This window comes from Aythya ferina, assembly GCF_964211825.1.
Source record: "Aythya ferina genome assembly, chromosome: 4".
NCBI classification, from domain to species: domain Eukaryota; kingdom Metazoa; phylum Chordata; class Aves; order Anseriformes; family Anatidae; genus Aythya; species Aythya ferina.
Genome location: NC_140300.1, coordinates 32,902,806 through 32,921,779, shown reverse-complemented (window position 1 = coordinate 32,921,779; position 18,974 = coordinate 32,902,806). Strand labels below are relative to the sequence as shown.

General features: G+C 42.3%; 2 protein-coding genes across 2 annotated transcripts; one reads left to right on the top strand and one right to left on the bottom strand.

Moving 5' to 3' along the window:
* Positions 1–4,551: 4,551 nt before the first annotated feature.
* MAD2L1 (mitotic arrest deficient 2 like 1) lies at positions 4,552–7,339 on the top strand. The gene is made up of 5 exons (XM_084518776.1): positions 4,552–4,665; positions 4,843–4,989; positions 5,085–5,205; positions 5,654–5,757; positions 6,542–7,339. Exons 1-5 carry the CDS (start codon positions 4,590–4,592, stop codon positions 6,712–6,714), a joined length of 621 nt encoding a protein of 206 aa, XP_084374902.1. The 5' UTR covers positions 4,552–4,589; the 3' UTR covers positions 6,715–7,339.
* Positions 7,340–8,035: 696 nt separating this feature from the next.
* RPL7L1 (ribosomal protein L7 like 1) lies at positions 8,036–11,833 on the bottom strand. Its single transcript, XM_084518775.1, has 7 exons — positions 11,596–11,833; positions 11,350–11,458; positions 10,139–10,302; positions 9,826–9,963; positions 9,461–9,570; positions 9,016–9,228; positions 8,036–8,774 (listed from the first exon to the last, which is right to left on the bottom strand). Exons 1-6 carry the CDS (start codon positions 11,607–11,609, stop codon positions 9,020–9,022), a joined length of 744 nt encoding a protein of 247 aa, XP_084374901.1. The 5' UTR covers positions 11,610–11,833; the 3' UTR covers positions 8,036–8,774; positions 9,016–9,019.
* Between the last annotated feature and the right edge of the window lie 7,141 nt (positions 11,834–18,974).

The following is an 18,974-nucleotide window of genomic DNA, read 5'->3' as shown; positions in this document are numbered from 1 at the left end:
TCCAGAACAAGACTGACATGTTGTGGAAGAAGCTCTCACTCCATGTATTAAATGTGCCAAAAGCACCAGGTGGTAAACTGTGTTACAAAGAGAAAAGCATTTGCACAGACAAAAAGACCTACATGTATGTACCTCTCACATCTCTCTGACAGGCAACATACACAATTATGTTTAGTTTGGGTGAAAATGAAGGAAATTCACCTTCAACTTGCAGGATGTGGGCAGGAAAAAAAAAAAAAAAAAAGAACACAGACACTGAAAAAAAAAAATCAAATCAAATTTGATTTCTGTCACTTTCATTTTTATTTTTGCATTTCACGTTAAGGATTTCCTTCATTCTGGAACATGTTTTAAAAAACAGCAAAGAAATACATCTAAAACTTTCTGAACTGAACTACTTAACTACTGTAAAATGAACTTGCTGTAGTTTCAGACTAAACTGAAAGGATGCAGATAACTTATGCTCCTGGTGCCATCTCCTGGTAGTGAAGAGGTAAAATCACCAGAAGAATCAGTAATTATTTTCTAAGTACCCTTTAGAAAAATGTCAGGTCTCGGAGAGTGACAGGAAGAACGTTGTTACACAGAAGTAGCTGTCAAAACCATAAGTTATTTTGCTTCATTCAAGCCAACTGTTGCTCTTACATTGGCTTAAATAAGGAAACACAACACTTCTCTAGTTTTCTAGGAGAAATAAGTTACCTGAATAAGTTTACTTTCAAAATACATTCAGTATCACTGATAATGGTTAAGATGAAAAGTAATTTTACAGAGTTTTACACCATGTTAAAAACCCAAATGAAGAATTCCCTTTGAAAAGTCCACTCAGAGTAATTCTAGTGCAGCTTATTAGCTCACGCTGACTCATTTTAAAGTCAATTTCTTTTTAATATTTAAAATTCAGGACATTCTTTCCCAGTTGCATCACTCTTTCCTTGCTGTTGATGAAGAACTGCAGTATGGCTACTTGTAATAATATCCCATGGTTTACATTGTAAAAAAATAAAATAAAAAATAAAAATAAAAATAAATAAATAAAAATAAAAAATAAATTAAAAATAGCATTAGCTAACTTGAAAAGAATGTTATAAAGTTATTTTGACAGCTGACACCAAGTACCTGGACTTATCCTACAAACTTCAATGGTACGAAGACTGTTTGTTGAAACTTGACCACCACCAACAAAAAAAATGAAACAACTTGAGCTTGGTAATAAAATGCCTGTCAAAAAGTGCAGTATTTCACATTAATTCTAGAGTTAGCTCCAGGTAATAACAAATCACGAAAGGAATCCTGGATGAAAGCTGTGAAGACACAATGGAAGGCAGTAAAATTAAGTAAGCTGAAGATTTTAGCAGGTTTTAAAATAACTACTAGATAAAGGAACAGTGGTGGTAGGTGGCCTGCTCTATGCCCAGGGAGCACTTCTGGAAACCAACCAATGTCACTCCCTCCCACAGCACAGAGAACTAAACAGCTGAAATAGAAAAGTTGAAATAGAAAAGTAACAATTTCATCAAAAATCATGGAAGTTCAGCCAGCTGAGAAGGACCTCAGCCCACTGTGGGATAAGACAGCATCCAGCACATGATGTAAAAATACCACAAGCTGGACTGAGTACGGAAGGGAGCAAAACGTCTAACCTGCAGAACAAGAATGAGCTCAACACTGCCCTGAATTTAAAGCACTCAAAACTAATGATGGGTAGAATTATAAATCCCTAAGGTGAACCAAAGCAATGCACAGAAAATAGGAGGGAATAAGGCAAAAGGGCTAGCTGTATCTGTGGGCTAGTGAGTGGAGTATCTCCTGAAGTGAGAGAGAAGACACCTCAGAAGAGGCTGAGATCTCGGAGAACGGGAAAGCACTAAGGCTTTGTTAAGGTAAGCTTTCCTTCCTCTGCACAGGAAAAAATGGATTTACTGAGGCTTAATATGACAATTTGTTAATGTGATAAGAGGGCTCTTGTAACAAACGGAATTTTTATTTTAACATACTGTTTTACTACACTGACCATATCACCCTGAGGTGGGGAAAAAAAAAAAAAAGTTGTTTTGTTTTTTTTTTAAAAAAAAAGTGGATTATTTCTTCTAGTCTGCTGAATGACTACAGGAGTGTGACTAGGGTTGCCTTAAAAAAAAAAAAAAGTGAAGGAATAGCAGTGATCTGGATTGTCACAGGTTTACTGACAATTGCCATGGGGAAGCAATCATTAAATGCTGCAGAAAAACCAAGATAAATAGGGGACATTTCCTTCCACAGAAAGAGAAAAAAAATCTGTCATAACATCAAGCTATAATTTAGAAATAGAGCAATGAATGAAGAAACATAAGAGAACCAAATTAAATGCAACTGGGATTTCACATTCCTTATGAAAATTAAGGCTTTAGCATGAGATAATTAAAGCAAGGATAGCCAACTCATGATGTGCCAGAACATATAACTCAGCCTGTCATCTTCATTCCTGAGAGTCCCTCCGAGCTGGTCAGGAAGCAGGCTGTCAGCCACACAAACCATTCACTAACCCACGTCAGTCTCCCTGCTGTTCTCCTCTGTGAGAGCTCCACAGCCTCCCGGAGGTGCCCTAATCAGAAGCAACACAATCATCGTTGCATGGAGCACGCTCATTCATTCAGTACTACGACAAAAGGACTTCAGTGCATGCGTCCCCAGCACACTATGGTGTGCTCTGATGTGGCCACCAGGCTCAGCTGAAGCAATGACTATAGCTCTAGATACATGATGGTGAGCACGCATCCCCTAAGTGCCTCTGTTGGGGGATTTTCGCTTGACCTGGCAGAAAAGCTGAGTGACACTGACCTAAAAGAGTCGAAGAAAATGAAGACAAGTGTTGTGGAGATTAGGACTTGTAATAGAAAAACAAAGATGAGATAACACGAAAGGAAAACAGCACACATACTGTCACATAACTAAACCTTTATGCAAGTGAACTACTGGCAGAGGGAAGGACGGGAACATCTTGCTGACGTGAGGACAAAATAGAGGTGAAGATGAAGAACCTTCTGGCAGAAGAAATACAAAGGTTAAGAAAAAGAAAGATGCTACCTTATGGACTAAAAAGACTGAAGTTTTTAAAACTAATGAATTGGCCATATAAAAAGTAGTATATGTTAAAAGACAAAGGAAAATATTAGGAGCTTTGTACTGCAAAAAGTTCAGAAGTATTGAAAATATGCGGTTCCTACCATTAGATTACATTTACAGTACGTATAAGAAATTAAAAGAGAAGTAGTGGCACATTATAAAAGGGAAAATTATTTCCCTAAGGAGACAGAAAAATTAAAATTGCAACATGCAAAGGGTTTTTCTTGGCATGGGAGCAAGGTACAATAAGTCTGTTGTTGATAGGCATATCTGCACGGTCACATCAACAACAGATCTTCAAGCCATCTACGCCTAAACACGGTGAAACAAATTTGTGGAAAATCAAATCAGTTAATTGCAGTGGGAGACTTAAGAATCCAACAGAGCTATCTTTAGCTGAATTTTGCTTCTAGGAGCATTGGGATTCATTCGTTTTTTGGTTTGGGTGGTTTGTTGTTTTTGGTTTTGGTTTTCCCATTTGTTTTTTTACAGTAACAAGCCAGTTGGAGGAGAAACGTGAAATATTGCTCAAAAACTCTACTATGCTTGCCTGTCCTCATGCAACAGTGCTTTCAAACTCTTATTTCTATCATAACAAGTAAACAGCCCTTCAGAAACCGCTGAGGGGGCAAAACGTATGAAAAGCCAAGGAGGTAAAAAAGGGTTCTAAGGCCATTTTGATATAGGGTAATATAATGCACAAGGTGGGTAGTAAAACAGCAAACTAACTTCTAAAGGCCGGGCTTAGCATGAACAATCTGCCACAGGATGAATAATGCTTACCATAGGCTTTGAAACACACTATACTTAATCAGAAAATATTCTGTAAGACTAATGTGTAACACAGTCACTAGTGATCAAGGCCCTGAATAAAGTTCTCTGGATTAATAAAACTATTATACCCTTTCAGAATTTCCAGCACATGAGCAGGACCATATTATGCATTTTAATCACAGCAGCAGCACAAACCCCAACACAAACCGTATTTCCTGTCGGAGTGAACACTGGAACCAAAAGACAGCCTTGGCTTTTGATAAAAATATGTTGCTGTGACAAAACAAGCAACCACGCTACTGACTCGCTCTTTGAGCACCTAGCCAATGTAAGGACCATACAGGCAATTCCCCCTCTGTGAGTTACCCATTGCCGCTTGGACTCTACGGGACTGAGAACCCTTCCCGCAGGGGGCGGTTCGGATCGAACACCCACCGACCCCACAGCACCCAAAATTCGTGAGACGCTTAAACTGTAATAAACGATTTTATTCTGCGCCCGACGGCCCCTTATAGTGACGACGGTGAAGATCCCCCCCCCATCTCCGTGAGGGGACCGCGCTGCCCGCCAACGGCCGCCCGCTAACGGCCGCCCCGCGCGCAGGCGCCGTGCAGCCGCGGGGCGGGAGGGGCGGCGCGGCCGCGGCACCGCGCCTGCGCGGGGGGGGCGGGGCCGCGATTCGAAGCGGGCGGCGGGGAGCGGGCGGCCCCATGGCCAGGCAGGCGGTGCGGGAGCAGCAGGGCATCACCCTGCGGGGCAGCGCCGAGATCGTCGCCGAGTTCTTCTGTAAGGGGCTAAGGGGCGGCGGGGGGGGTGTGGAGGGACAAGGAGGAGGAGGAGGAGGAGGGGAGGAAGGCAGCCCGCTCGCCCCCGTGCTGCGACGCGAAATGGCGGCCGGTGGGTGAGGAGGGGGGGCGGGGGCGCGGGGTCTGCCGCCTCATGCCGCCTCATGCCGCCCCCCAGCCTATGGGATCAACAGCATCCTGTACCAGCGGGGCATCTACCCGCCCGAGACCTTCACCCGCGTCCAGAAGTACGGGCTCACCCTGCTGGTCACCACCGACCCCGAGCTGAAGAACTACCTCAACAACGTGGTGGAGCAGATGAAAGGTGCCCGGGGGTGGGGGGGGGGGGGTGGATGGAGGCGCAGGGTCGCTGCTTGGGGTCGGCGCCGCCGCTAACTGTGCCCGGGCTGCTTCTTTCAGAGTGGCTCTGCAAGTGCCTGGTGCAGCGCCTGGTGGTGGTCATCTCCAGCATCGAAAGCAACGAGGTTCTGGAGCGGTGGCAGTTCGACATAGAGTGCGACAAAACTGCCAAGGACGAGACGTGAGTAAGGGTGTGCCTCTGGGCCTGGCTGTGGTGCAGGCAACAGGCGATGGCCCTGTGCATCAGCACCGTCCTGCCTCCTCTGAGCAGCTGTCACAGCTTTGTCTCAATAAGAGCAGGGAAGGTGCCCTGTCAAACCTAAAATCCTGTATAACTGATGTGGCTTGAAGAATTGCTTCTCTCCCGTTGTTCTGCCAAAACTTTCTCATCCATTCCAGACTGAAAATAAATCATAGTGTTCCTTAAAAATACTGTGAAGTTTCACAAACAAAAATAAAATAAAGCTGACAGTGTTCCAAGCCTGTTTACCTAAGGCTTAAAAGAATGCCCCTCCTATGCATGATCACAGCAAACAAACCACCAGCAGCTTAGCAGAACTGCATTTAAAGAAAGCTGTTCTTACAGTAGGTTGAAATTTGCTCTTTCAATGGTTTTCCTCTTTTTCCAGTGTACCCCGAGAAAAATCTCAGAAAGCTATTCAGGATGAAATTCGGTCTGTTATCAGACAGATAACTGCCACAGTAACTTTTCTGCCTCTGTTGGAAACTGCCTGTGAGTATTCACAACTTCTTTGAAACAATCAAACATTTTCAAAAAGCCCGAACAACTTTTTCCATTGTAGAAAATATTTTTGGCTATTTTTGGTTTGGGGGTTTCTTATTATTACTTGAAATGTCATATACCATTGCATTTGAGAACATTAGGTTTTGTCAGACAGATCATCTACAAGTGTGTACAGTGTGGAAGCAGTCTGTCAGGTGAAATACTCTAAGGATTGTTCCATACTGCTTCCCGCACAGTAGTGAAAGTAATTGCTAATGAACATACTGCGCTCTAGCTCTCATTGAAGAACTTGGAACAACTTCATTAGAAGATGCTAGTGGTACTTTCTCCAAAAACTACCTGAAGCTCTTTTTGTCAAAATGTTACAGTTCAAGGTGACCTAACCAGCTGGATGAAACTAAATATACTCTGAGGAACATAATTTTCATAAATAAAATGTTTTGTGATTACAGCTGTGGACAGACTCATAAATGCTAAGCATTGAGATCACCTGAACTAAGTGCCATGTACAGCCCAGCTCACAGTGTTTCAACACACTTCAAAACAAAAAATTGCATCATACTCATTTCAGGAGAAAAGTAAGATGGCTGTGCATATGAATGTTAACCAGGACTATTTTTCATGCTTTAACTGTTCTTTCTTTCTCCGTGAATAGCGTCAGTGTAACTTCTGATATCATTGGCATGTCTCAAATTCTAGAAGAGTCACTAAGTTGAAACATGGCATCTTCCTGTGTGTGTATAACTGTTAATCTGTTTCCTCTTGCTTTCAGGTGCCTTTGACTTGTTGATTTACACTGATAAAGATATGGCTGTGCCAGAAAAGTGGGAAGAGTCAGGACCACAATTCATTGCCAATTCAGAAGAGGTTCGCCTTCGTTCCTTCACTACAACGATCCACAAAGTAAATAGTATGGTAGCTTACAAAAAGGATTCCTTTCCCTGAGACAGGGGTTCTTGTACATACCTTGTCATCTTGTATAGCTTCTGTTCGTAGTTCAGCTATTATGAACACACCATTGCTCTTGCTGAAGTGTGGTACAGAAAAAAGGCAAAGCATGTCTGATAATGTGGTGTAACACTAGACTATGCTGGCATTGTATAAAGAGGTCTAAATAAGGTGTTCATAATGGTAGGCAAATCCTTACTTAACTGAACACACCAAAGTAATGGTGTGCTAAGCTGTCCATAATTCACTGAAAATAATGCTCGAGTCTAGGATTAGTTGGTAGAATTCGGATCCTGTATAAACTGCATTCTATTAGCAGACTGACATTAAAATTCTTGTTCCTGACATGCCATTCTTTCACATAAAGATGTTCCTATTACCAGGAATAATCCAAAAGTAATCAAGACCAATTCTGAAGTGATGTGTACCTCTTTACAATGAAAGCAGCTGTTTATCAGAAAAAGCTCAAATATGTGAAGTCTTGTATGTTAGAAATGGGGCCTCTGTTCTTCTGGGGAGCGCTGTTCTGCTTCAGTGTATGTCTTTTTTTTTTAAATGTCTGTCAAACATTTTCTATGTTTGTATTCTTGTTTTATGGAATAAAACTTGATTTTTTAAGTCAGCCACTGTAGTAATTTAGATGTTTCTATGAACTCTAGCTATCACCTGTCAAACAGTAACCTAAAGGCATGTCTACTTATGAAAAAAACACAAACCTCAAGTTACCTTACCCCTTTCCTGAGTCACAAAACAAGTGCTATCTAGTCAATATGAAATCCATTACTTATAGTTTCCCTCTACTTGAGTCTTCAAGTAGCAGTATGCCACAACACCTAATAGTTAAGTAGTGTTGCGTTTCAACTGGGTTCATGTATCCTTCATGTTTCAATATCCCTAGTATATTCTAACGTTGATTAAAACCTTTGTACGCTTACTTTGTCTTCACCAAGTTTCCCATACCTGTAAGTGTTCAAGAGCTGTCTGGACAGGTCCCTCAGTTTATGTGCTTTAACTTTCAGTTAGCCCTGAGCAGGGGACTAATGGACTACATGACCTGGGAAGGTCTCCTCCAGCTGAACTATTGTGTTCATTTCAGCCAGAGTATTAACATCCATCTAGAAGATTCAAAGTACTTACACTGTTATTCTGAAAGTAAGGTAAGCCTCTTGCAAGCTGAGAAGCATGTTTAACAGAGATGGTTACTGGGTAGTCACAGAGCTCTCTCTTTGTACATTGCATAGTTTCAGAACTCCCTCTAGCCACAGTTGAGTTACTTACTCATTTACGCAGTTATAAATCAATCAGAGCACAAGTGGTATAACAATATCATTTTAAGAGTTTATTTAAAAAAACTGAATAGTTTTGTAATACAGCTGTGAAGTATGCATATGGGCTTTCCTACCAGAGAATATTTATCTCTAGCAGTTCCTATCTAGCACAGCTGCAAAGTCTTTTAATTAAATCAGTATGGCAAAATCATGGATTTTAAAATAAATACAATCTAGCTGCTGCAAGAAGTGTTACACTGTTCCCTGTGGTAACAGAGGAGTAAATCCTAGTGTTTTCCTCTGCCTGTCAGCAACAACCTGCTGACTGCACTACCCATCTACAAGGAGGTGCACTTCAACAGCAAGAACAATTTCAAGCACTTCTTCCCTTGGGGAGGACTGGATGAAAGCACTGGGTGCAAGTCACTTGTAACAAGTTTATATAAGGAAGTGACAACCCATGCTTAATAGTAAAGGTGTTATTCAGGATGTAATTGGTACAGAGTCAGCACGAAGGAATATATAAAAAAAAATAAAACCCCTTCTTTTACAGATAGCAAAGCCAGATTGCTCCAGGAAGTTCAAGTCACTTTTTTATTGCACCAAATACAGTTTCTCTTCTTCCTCAAGAAGGACCAGCCCAAAATGTATCTCCATCATCATCTATGTTTATTTTTTAAGAGGCAGCAAGAATCAAGAGATGTAGCAGATCACTGGAGAGAGTCAAGGTCTGTGAAAATTACATGTGAAGAGGAACAGGTTCTCAATCCTGATGTTTTCACAAAGACCCTGCAGAACAAGAAAGAAAAATAAAATTAAGTCCCTTTAGTCGCTAATGAAATCTCCCAATAGTCAAGAATTTATGGAGGAATCCATCAGGATTTTCCAGTACCTAATGTGACCCGCAGTCTTCACTATTTGGCCCTGACAGTCACTTCTGTAGAGTCACCTGGTGACAGTACAGTTACTCTTAGGAAGACAGATAAAAGGTAACGTAGGATTTAGAAGTTAGACTACAGACATTCCTCACCTGTCTAGTTCAGCTGACGTATAAGCTGGTTGATTCCTTCACCTCTGCAGCCAGGCTTACCGATTTCCTTCAGGAAACCCACTTTATTTCGTGCAGCATGGCGGGCCACTGACAGATGGAAAGGCCACAGAAACTGTGTGACATTTCTGAAATACCTCCCAGCTGAATAGATTTCATGAATAAGGTCTTCCAGGCAAATAATACCAAAGTTCCCTGCAAGGAAATAAAAATAAAATAAAATGAAATGAACAAACACACATACCACACACACAGGGGCACATCTCATGTGTGTGGTATTATCTTTATTCACATTATCCAAGGACTGCAGTCTTCCACATGCAAGTCTTGCAGAATTTGTCTCCCTCCCTTCCCTCGGGTCAGAATGCAAACTCTCAGCACCCCCTTCTCCCCTCGATTCACTTCATTTTCTTGTCTTCTTCCTCACCTAAATGTTCCTCTATCAGCATATTGTCTGTCAGAGGTACCTTCTTCTTGTTAACAATTGCTTGGCCCCGTTTCAGGATAAGCTCTCGTACAGATTTCAGGTTAGGGTATCTGTATAAAAACAGACATCAGATTCCATACTGGAGAGATACGATGCAGCAGAAAGTCCCATTCTAATTCTTTGTACTTAAGTAGGAAAGTAACCAATACACATTTGCAAAGATGAAAAGGAACAAGATTTAAATGTAAAGTTGCCAAAGACCACTACTGGCCAAGCTAGCTATAGATTTGTGACAGCACATGAAACATGAGAAAGATGTGATGTTTACATACAATCTGCTATGAAATCCTGTGAATAGTACCTACCCCCATGCCACGTAAGGTTCCACAATCCGCAGCATCTTCAGCGTTAATGGAGACAGTTTAACAAATGTTCCACTGAAAATTTTTCTCAGCCGCAGCAACTCGATCACTCTCCTTACCTTCACACTCACTCCCCTAATCCTGAATCAGAAAAAAATACTAACAGTTACCATATTTCTTTAGTACAGCACCAAACGGCCCCAGGTTACTTGCACAGAGACCCGTCTGGCTTGATCACACTTCCTTTGCTTAGAAAGGATGTGACAGTTACAAACAGTAGCAATAATAAAGATAAGGAGTAACAAAGACTTCTTACTCTGCAATCCGCACAACAAAGGCTAGTTTGTGCTCCTTAGGCAGAGCCACCTGTCCAGGTTTCTGCTCCATGCGCCTCAGCCGGACCTCGTCTCGGTGTTTGCGCCATGAATCTCGAAGAAAAATCTCAAGGCGCTTAAACTGGATTTGTTTCCCCTTCTGGTACTAAAGACAAAAGAATAAGAAACGATTACCCTTCCCAACAATCTTAGAAGCTACCATCTCAAAGGCCAGATGAAATTCAGAACTTCACAAACTATGCTCTTACATTTTTGGAGGCAGTAAGAAGAAAATAGATTTGAAAATCCAAGCCCAAATGATACAGAATTGAAGGACAACATGCAAAGTTTTAAACTTTAAGCAGCTAGCTGTAGCTTCCAGTGAACATGGGAGTTCTTTCAACAGAATAAGTTAGCAATAAGACAGGGCAAGACCAAGAACGCTTCCAGTTACAGGAGAAATTAAATGGACACAGCCACATACACAGCTCAGTTAGTCACCTGGAAAGCCAGAAACAACATGTCTGGATAAAACAGATGATAAAGTAATAGTCCACTATGAGTCAAAGTAACCATCCAAAATAAATTAACTTTTAATTCCTTTTCTATAAAGGTACACATGCAAGAAAGGAGAAAGAAGCATTCAATTGAGTATTACTAATTTAAACACAGAAAGCCCAGCTCACTTGAAAAAAAACTTTTCAGAATTATGAGAAGAGAGAAAGCATATTTCCTTTTAATTTAAAATATATTTAAATGTCTATGCTTAGTTCAGGATCACATACATCCACCTAAATTACAGTGCTTCCTCATATAAGGAGGTGCAAATACTTAGCATTTACCTAATGAATTTAGCCAATAACATACCTAAAATATATTACACACTTTCGAATTAAAGAGTATAGTGGTGCATGTCTTTAGTTCTACTTCGTACTGTAAGTCAACTGTGAAATTAGTTCAGATTTTCAGAGCAGGCAGAGACTTGATTAGACACATCATTAGGATCTTTTTTCAAACGAGAATCTTGAAAGGGGGCTATTGAGCGTTATTAGTTTGGCTTCCACTTCCACTCTGGGAATACAGCAGGCCTTTAATGTATGTAACTGGATATACACAGTAGATAGCACAGCACAGAAGTTTTACACGTAACCCCACAAACACCACAGAAGCAGATTCCCGGGGAAAGCCCCCCGCAGCCCCCCGCGGCCCCCACCTTCCGCTTGTCGAGGAGCGCCTGCTTGGCCTGGGTAGCCTTGATGGCCTGGTACGCCTTCCTCTTCTTCAGCAGGTTCTCCGGCACCAGCGGGATCCGCCGCTTCGTCCTGCGGGGCACAAGCAGCCGCTCACACACCCCGCCGGCCACACGCCGCCGCCCCCCGGCCGCCCCCCGGCCCCACGCCGCCCGCGGCCCGCCGATGGCGGCCGATGCGCGCCCCCCCCCCCCCCCCACGGCCCTCACTCCGTGTCCGCCATCTTGCCGCTGCCGCTGCCGCCGCCGTGCGCATGCAGCGGGCGGGGCGTGTGATGGCCGCCGGGGGGCGGGATGGGCGTCAGCACGGGGCACGGAGGGAAGGGGCAGCGGCTTGGGGCTGTCCGCGGCCTTTGGGGATAACAACCAGATGGTGGTTCTTTAAAAAAATAAGAGATAAGCGGTGGAAGAGCAGCCCCGAGCACTGCCTGAAATGGGATGCGGGCGCACTTTGAGGGGCACGAGGACTGGGAGGGGAAGAAGTCATCCCCCAGCACCTACCGGGCGTCAAATGGCTGCCTCAGTGCCTGGGCATGGACCTCAAGCTTTGTCGTGTCTGTCCCGGTGCAAGAGCAGCATCACCATGTCAGGAGCCTGTGGCAGGCAAAATGCCTTTCAGAAAGATCTTGCCTTGCTGCCTCTCACCTCAACACCACACGTGGCCTCAGCAGGAGGAATTAGACCATTTCCCGCCCTTCCCAGCGGCTTCCAAGTGAAGCCATCCCCACCCCAGAATCACAGAATCACAGAATTTCTAGGTTGGAAGAGACCTCAAGATCATCGAGTCCAACCTCTGACCTAACACTAACAGTCCCCACTAAACCATATCCCTAAGCTCTACATCTAAACGTCTTTTAAAGACCTCCAGGGATGGTGACTCCACCACTTCCCTGGGCAGCCTGTTCCAATGTCTAACAACCCTTTCAGTAAAGAAGTTCTTCCTAAGATCCAACCTAAAACTCCCCTGGCGCAACTTAAGCCCATTCCCCCTCGTCCTGTCACCAGGCACGTGGGAGAACAGACCAACCCCCACCTCGCTACAGCCTCCCTTGAGGTACCTATAGAGAGCGATAAGGTCGCCCCTGAGCCTCCTTTTCTCCAGGCTGAACAATCCCAGCTCCCTCAGCCGCTCCTCATAGGACTTGTTCTCCCAAACAACAGGTCCTGGCTGAAGGGCCATATAGGCCCAAGTGAAGACACGGGGGCCACACAGCACACATGATGTGCAGGGTGGCAGCTGGGCACAGCCACATTTGAGGGAGGGGTCTCGAACATGGCCACGCTCCTGTGCAGTAGGAAGAGACAATCACACCTCTGGGGCAGTAGGGGCGGTGTGAGGAGCAGGTGTAGGGACAGGGAATGGGGAGTTGCATTGCCAGCTGTAGTCTGGACAGGTTGCAGAGGCAGGTCAAAGCACAGAATCATGGAGTCATAGAATATCCCGAGTTGGAAGGGACCCACAAGGATCATTGAGTCCAACTCCTGGCACCACACAGGTCTACCCAAAAGCTCAGACCATATGGCCGAGAGCACAGTCCAAACACTTCTTAAACTCTGACAGGCCTGGTGCTGTGACTAAGTCACTGGGGAGCCTGTTACAGCGCATAACAACCCTCTTAGTGAAGAACCTCTTCCTGATACCCATCCTGAACCTCCCCTGTCACAGCTTGACTCCATTCCCTCGTGTCCTATCACTGTTAACTAAAGAGAATAGATCGGCACCTGCCCCTCCACTCCCCCGTGAGGAAGCTGTAGGCCGCAATGAGGTCTCCCCTCTGCTTCCTCTTCTCCAGGCTGAACAGGCCGTGACCTCAGCCATTCCTCATATGTCTTCCCCTCTAGGCCCTTCACCATCTTTGTAGCCCTTCTCTGGACACTCTCCAATAGTTTCACATCCTTATCGTACTGTGGTGCCCAGAACTGCACACAGTACTTGAGTTGAGGCCACTTCAGCACAGAGTAGAGGGGGACAATCACTTTCCTTGACTGAAATACAAGATTTTTCTCCTCAGGGCTGGGAAATCATCAGGTTTTCATGTGTTCCCAAGAAAGAAGCAGGTTAGGCAAGATAGGTGTCCCAGAGTATAGGCAGAAAGATCACCAACTTTCACTGCCGGGCCCAGATAAACCGGGTTCCCAAATGCATGTCTGAATGCAACTGTGTCTCTAACAATAAAGTAAAAATATTATATATTTTTTAAATGGCTGCTGATGGAACCTTTACAAATTTCACTAGAATGTAACTACTCTCTGAGTTAAAATTTACCCTTCACTGTCCTTTTGCATTCATGTGTCAGTCAACTCCCAGCACCAGCCAGAGTGCCTGTCCCAGTCGGAAAGGGCTGCCTGACCAAGCTGGGGCAGTGCAGGTACAACCACCCTCTGTGCTCTCCAAGTGTTGCATGAGAGCAATTGTGTCCTGCCAGTCCCAGGTAAAGTGACGTTTACATCGAACATGCCAAAAGCTTTGAAGAGGAAATTGCCCAAGCACAGACAAAACTCATCCAGACAAAACAGAGGTTGCTGATGCAAGATATCAAAATGTTGAAGTATTCGTAGCACAAACGTCTTCCTGGATAACATTCCCAACATATGGAATAAAAAGAAGAAGAGAAAGGAGGCAGGAACCAGAGTTGTTACTCCCAAACCTCAGAGGTTTCATCACTGTACTTCCTGCAAATTGGCTTGTGATAATCCTGTGGAAAGAAAAATATGAAAAAAATAGAAGTAGCAAAACAGCAAATATTAAAGGACTGTTGCACTGAACCTGTAGGAACTTTCAAGATTATAGAAACACAGTCAGGATTTATGTATAGTATTGCTGGATTTGGGGCTGGACCCAAGGATGCACTCTGGAAGGGGGAACTATGATGAACCAGTGCACTGGGCTAAGGAGATGGGGGAAGCAAGCCTGGGACAGCATCTGGAGTATGCATATCATGTGTGAAGGTGGAGAGCAGGACTGAGGAGAGCAGCCTAATCCAGCTCTTTACATCGCACTGAACGTCGTCAGTTGAATGACAGGAAAGCACAGATGAATGCAGGGCTTGAGCAGACAGACCGGCATAGCTGGCAAACAGCTGGAACCAAAAATATACCAATGCTTTTATGCGTGCGTGTTTTTGTTGGTGGTGGTGGTGGTTTTTTTGTTTGTTCGTTTGTTTTTCCAAATTCTTATTCGAGAGAAGGGCGAATTGTGGCAAACGGTTTGGACAGCAATCTCACCCGCAGATGGTGCCATAGCCTCACGGAGGGGAGATGTTGCGTCTGATGAGGTGTTACTTGTGCTCTGCAGCCTCCTCTTGGCCAGGGAGGGTAGAAGTGTGCTGCATGCCTGCACGCTGGACTTGTTGCTTTAATTACATCTGTAATCATTTGATTTATACCAGCCACTGTTAACTCTTCAGTTAAATAGTTGAAAATCAGAGACTTTCACTAAAAAGCTCAGTAATGCCAAAGTTTAACTGCTTCACCTCAATAAAGCTGCAAACCTTTACAACTCTGTAAATTAGGCCACTTCTCTTTTGACACCTAATACCCGAATATCTGTATTTAGAAATGGGAGCCCACATTCCGGCACCTGCTCAGGTACACACTCTGCAAAGAGCATGCGACTTGGAGAGTAAAACCAGCTTCTCACCAGCTAGTCTTCGATGCAATCTTTTGGATTATGGAGCAGAAAGCACGTGAAACAGATCGTATGAAAGTTTTATTTTTAAAAAAATAGAGAAAAATTAATAAATTTCACTCTGCCATGAGGGTAAGTTGCTCTTTATAGAAATAGCTGAAGTCTCTGGCAGCTCACAAAGGGAAATGTGGCCCATTTAAATCTACGCACAAGTGTGTTTTGTTTAACAAGGGAAATACAAGTAGGATCTTGGGTATTTCATTATTTATGGAAAGGAAACAATAAGTAAATAAATATTTCAAGTGCTGTTGCTATGAAGTGTCACACAGCATAGCAGCATACCCGGGCTGACTTGTTAAACATTAACTAACAGTTACCGTATATTAATGAATGACTATTCAAACGTCCTCATTTGCAGGCTTAGTCAGAAAAAATATTATCTTTCCTATACAGCAAGCTGTTGTAAATTGACTTTCAGCACTCTAAATCCCTATTGTCTTCATTTTTCTTCATAAGACCTTACATTTTTTGAGATTTCCATTAACTGTTACAGATAAAACCAATGACAGCATGTTTATGATTGTCACCATCAGTCAGTGATGGATTAAATGATTCCTCCTCATTTACAGGTCATTCAGAATGAAAGATAAAACCATTTTCAAAAGGCTGGAGCAAAACGATGGATATTTAGTCATGCCACTTGCAGCCATTGCTATTCAGTGACTTCACAAATCAGCTAGTGGCTTCCCCTCAATATTGTTGGTGAAGGACCTGTGTGAGTGTGTTTTCTCCATACTTCGCCAACACACCTCAGATAAGGCTCAGAACTCACCCAGGGAAATTATTTTTGAAAACCAGGTTTTTATGTAATTTGAAAAAGGCCTGCTTGGTTGAGGAGGGTGGGTGGGGACAGAAGAGATTGCTTTTAAGGACCAAAATTGAATGTGTCATATCAAAATAAATCATCCATAAAGCAAGTCAGGAAAACATGACTTCCTTTTCATCAGCAGAATAGAAAATAACCCCTTTTCTGTACCACAGAGACTTCTTCCACTTTAATTTCAAAATATAAAAATCCTCACAATGTGTTTTTTAACAAAGCGTGTTACCTTTTGATACATTACCGGCTGTGGCAGGTCTGCTATGCTGTTTTGAGGAGGCTGTGTTTGAAAGGTTGGCTGGGAAGATCAAAATCAAAAGGCTGCCGATATCTTTCCAGAAGGAGCTCCCTGGAAGGGAAGAATTTTTAAAAAGAGCATCTCTCAGATGGCCTTGCTTTGTCTGAGCTGCTTTCCTTTATAGGTAAAACTTGGAATATTTTACACATGACTAAGAGTCATGTGTAAAATAACTAACCACACTGGTCCATTTTGGAGTGCTGCTGCAGCACACTCACAAACATCTTTCATGGTTTCTGCCTAACTTGGCTTGAATCTATTCACAGTGCTTCTACAATTCACATAGGTGCTGCAGAGCTGCCCAAGAGCCCTTCATTATACTTGGGACTCCATTAAAGCAAATGAAAGCAAACAAAGGCAGATCTCTCCTTTGCCCCTTGCAGTCCTTACGTGATCTGGTTCCCTCTCTTGAGTAAAGTGTCTTGCCAGCTTTCATTTTATTGTGATACTTCAGGCTGATATTTTGTGTTGCATATTTTAATGTTCATTTTTATTACCTCATTCATGGACACAAAGCTGCAGCAAGTCTTTTATGCAGTTTTGAGGAGGCTGCGTTTGAAAGCATGACTTTGGGACCAAAATCAAAAGGCTGCAGATATCTTTCCATAGGGAGCGCCCTGGAAAGGAAGAATTTTTTAAAAAGAGCATCTCTCAGAAAATGAGGTCTTGCTTAGACCTAGACATTAGAAAATACGAAAATAGCAAATTAAAGTTAATAGGTATGTCTCAGAAAAGTAGATGCTGTTGTTTTGTTTTGTTGTGGTGTCAATGTAGTCCTCTTCTCCTAAAGGACCATAACTCTTGTTTGGATTAAACATTTAAGACTATTTCCTCACTGCAATAGGAATTAATTGTGTGGACTTTAGCCGCAGCTTAAATCTTCATTTTCGTCATGCCAAAAGCCTAGCTTTCTGGAGGCATCTGAGTGTTCCTCTTTCCATTAATGGAGATGTTTGCTATTTGGGGTACAAACCATTGTTTTTGGATGCACTGGTGGTGAACTGTACACAGCCATAGAAGGAATAACTTGCACCAAAAGTGCTAGTCATCTGTTTTACTGGATTTTTTTTTCAACTATGAATGATGGCATTTGTAGACTCTAAATTTCTAAATTTTTAATCCTAGACAACAGTTTATGTCCCCAAAAGGATTTGTTATGACATGGTTACTGCAATAGAAGTTTCCAGCCCTTTCTTTATACTTACTATGCTTCTGTTTAGATAGTGCTATGCTTCTTGTGTTTTTCTTGTTTTTCTTAATATTTCTACGAGTGGATAGTTAATAGGAATAGTAACTGCCACAGAATAAAGAATATTACTATTCTTTAGTTAATAGCAATATGTTGCGCTGCCACGTTTCTATAACTCTATCTAAGCCATTTAACTCTATAAATATAAAGCAAGACAATGTCTGTGAAGCAAGTATTGAACTGTTTGAAAATGCAACATATACAGCTTGAAGAAAAAAAAAAAGTGTTACAGAAATGTTGCTAGTTGAGCACAAAAATATGTACAAAAATGTGTGAAATTGTGTAAACAAAAGTAAACATGGTAAAATATAAGTATGGAAATGTAGTTAAGAGATGAGTATGTCACAAACGTACTCACTTTAGCATGCACATGGTTAGGGCTCCTGGGACAAGATCTGTCATGTAGGATAAAAGGAGGGATGATGCTGACCTGGCCGCAGAATTAGTGCCTGCATTTAAGAGAGGTTGCTCGGGAAAGGAAACACGGTGCGGGTAACAACACAGGGCATGGATTCCAGGAGCAGAGGCAGGACGTGAAGCATCTTGTCCATAAAACTTCTTGCCTTATTTTATCCTCTGACATTAACAGGAGAGCATAAAGCTCCATTAAATTCATTTTGAATACCACAAAATCTCTACAGACAACATGTGCTGTCTCAGAACAAAAAAAAAGAACCATGTTTGAAGTCTATCACTCTTGCCAGTGAACCATGTCCCAATCAGAAACCTGCCTGTAATGAATTCTCTGTAAAAAGAGACAACAAATTTAATTCTGTTTATTTTGCCAGATCATGATCTAATCTGGGAAACATTTTAATGGGGAAAATACCTTGTGATCTTAAATTATGTCCATTTTCAGATCTTTTAAGGAAAAAAGTTTATATGATTTGGAAAGAGGCCCAGGAACTGTTCTATATGCACAACTAAAACCAATGTTTAACAGAGAAAAAAGCCGTGTGGTCTAGGACTTTCTTTCATGAAAATCACAATCACATGGAGATAGACTAATATTTAATAAAAATATTGTTGTGAAAATTGTGCATACATGCTTTTTTATTTTAATAACAGGGTTCCTTAACAATAGCATTTCTGACAGAAATCCTGCAAATACTCCCCTCAAGGAGAGTAGTCTGGGTATAATGAAGAAATATTAATGGGACTACTATTGGTGACTATTTGGCAGCTAGTGGCTGCCTAATATGTCAAATTAAAAGGTCTAAAAACATATGTTTTGTGGTTTGCGTCTCCATGGGAAAAAAAAAAAAAAAAAAAAAAAAAAGAGAGAGAAAAAAAAATGGTGAAAAAACAATTCCATACAGTGGACCTAAGTCATAAAGTCAAAAATTAAAAACTATTTACTTATTCCAAATATTTTGTCTTGTTTTCTTCAAGAAATCTAACTCAGATGCTTATTCCTTTTATTTCCAACATTTTGTAAATAGAATATGACTTTCTAATGAAAAAATAACAGCATTTTTCAGGAAAAGAGAATCTGGCATTTCTGCATTTTGCACATGTTTAAAGGAAATGCTTC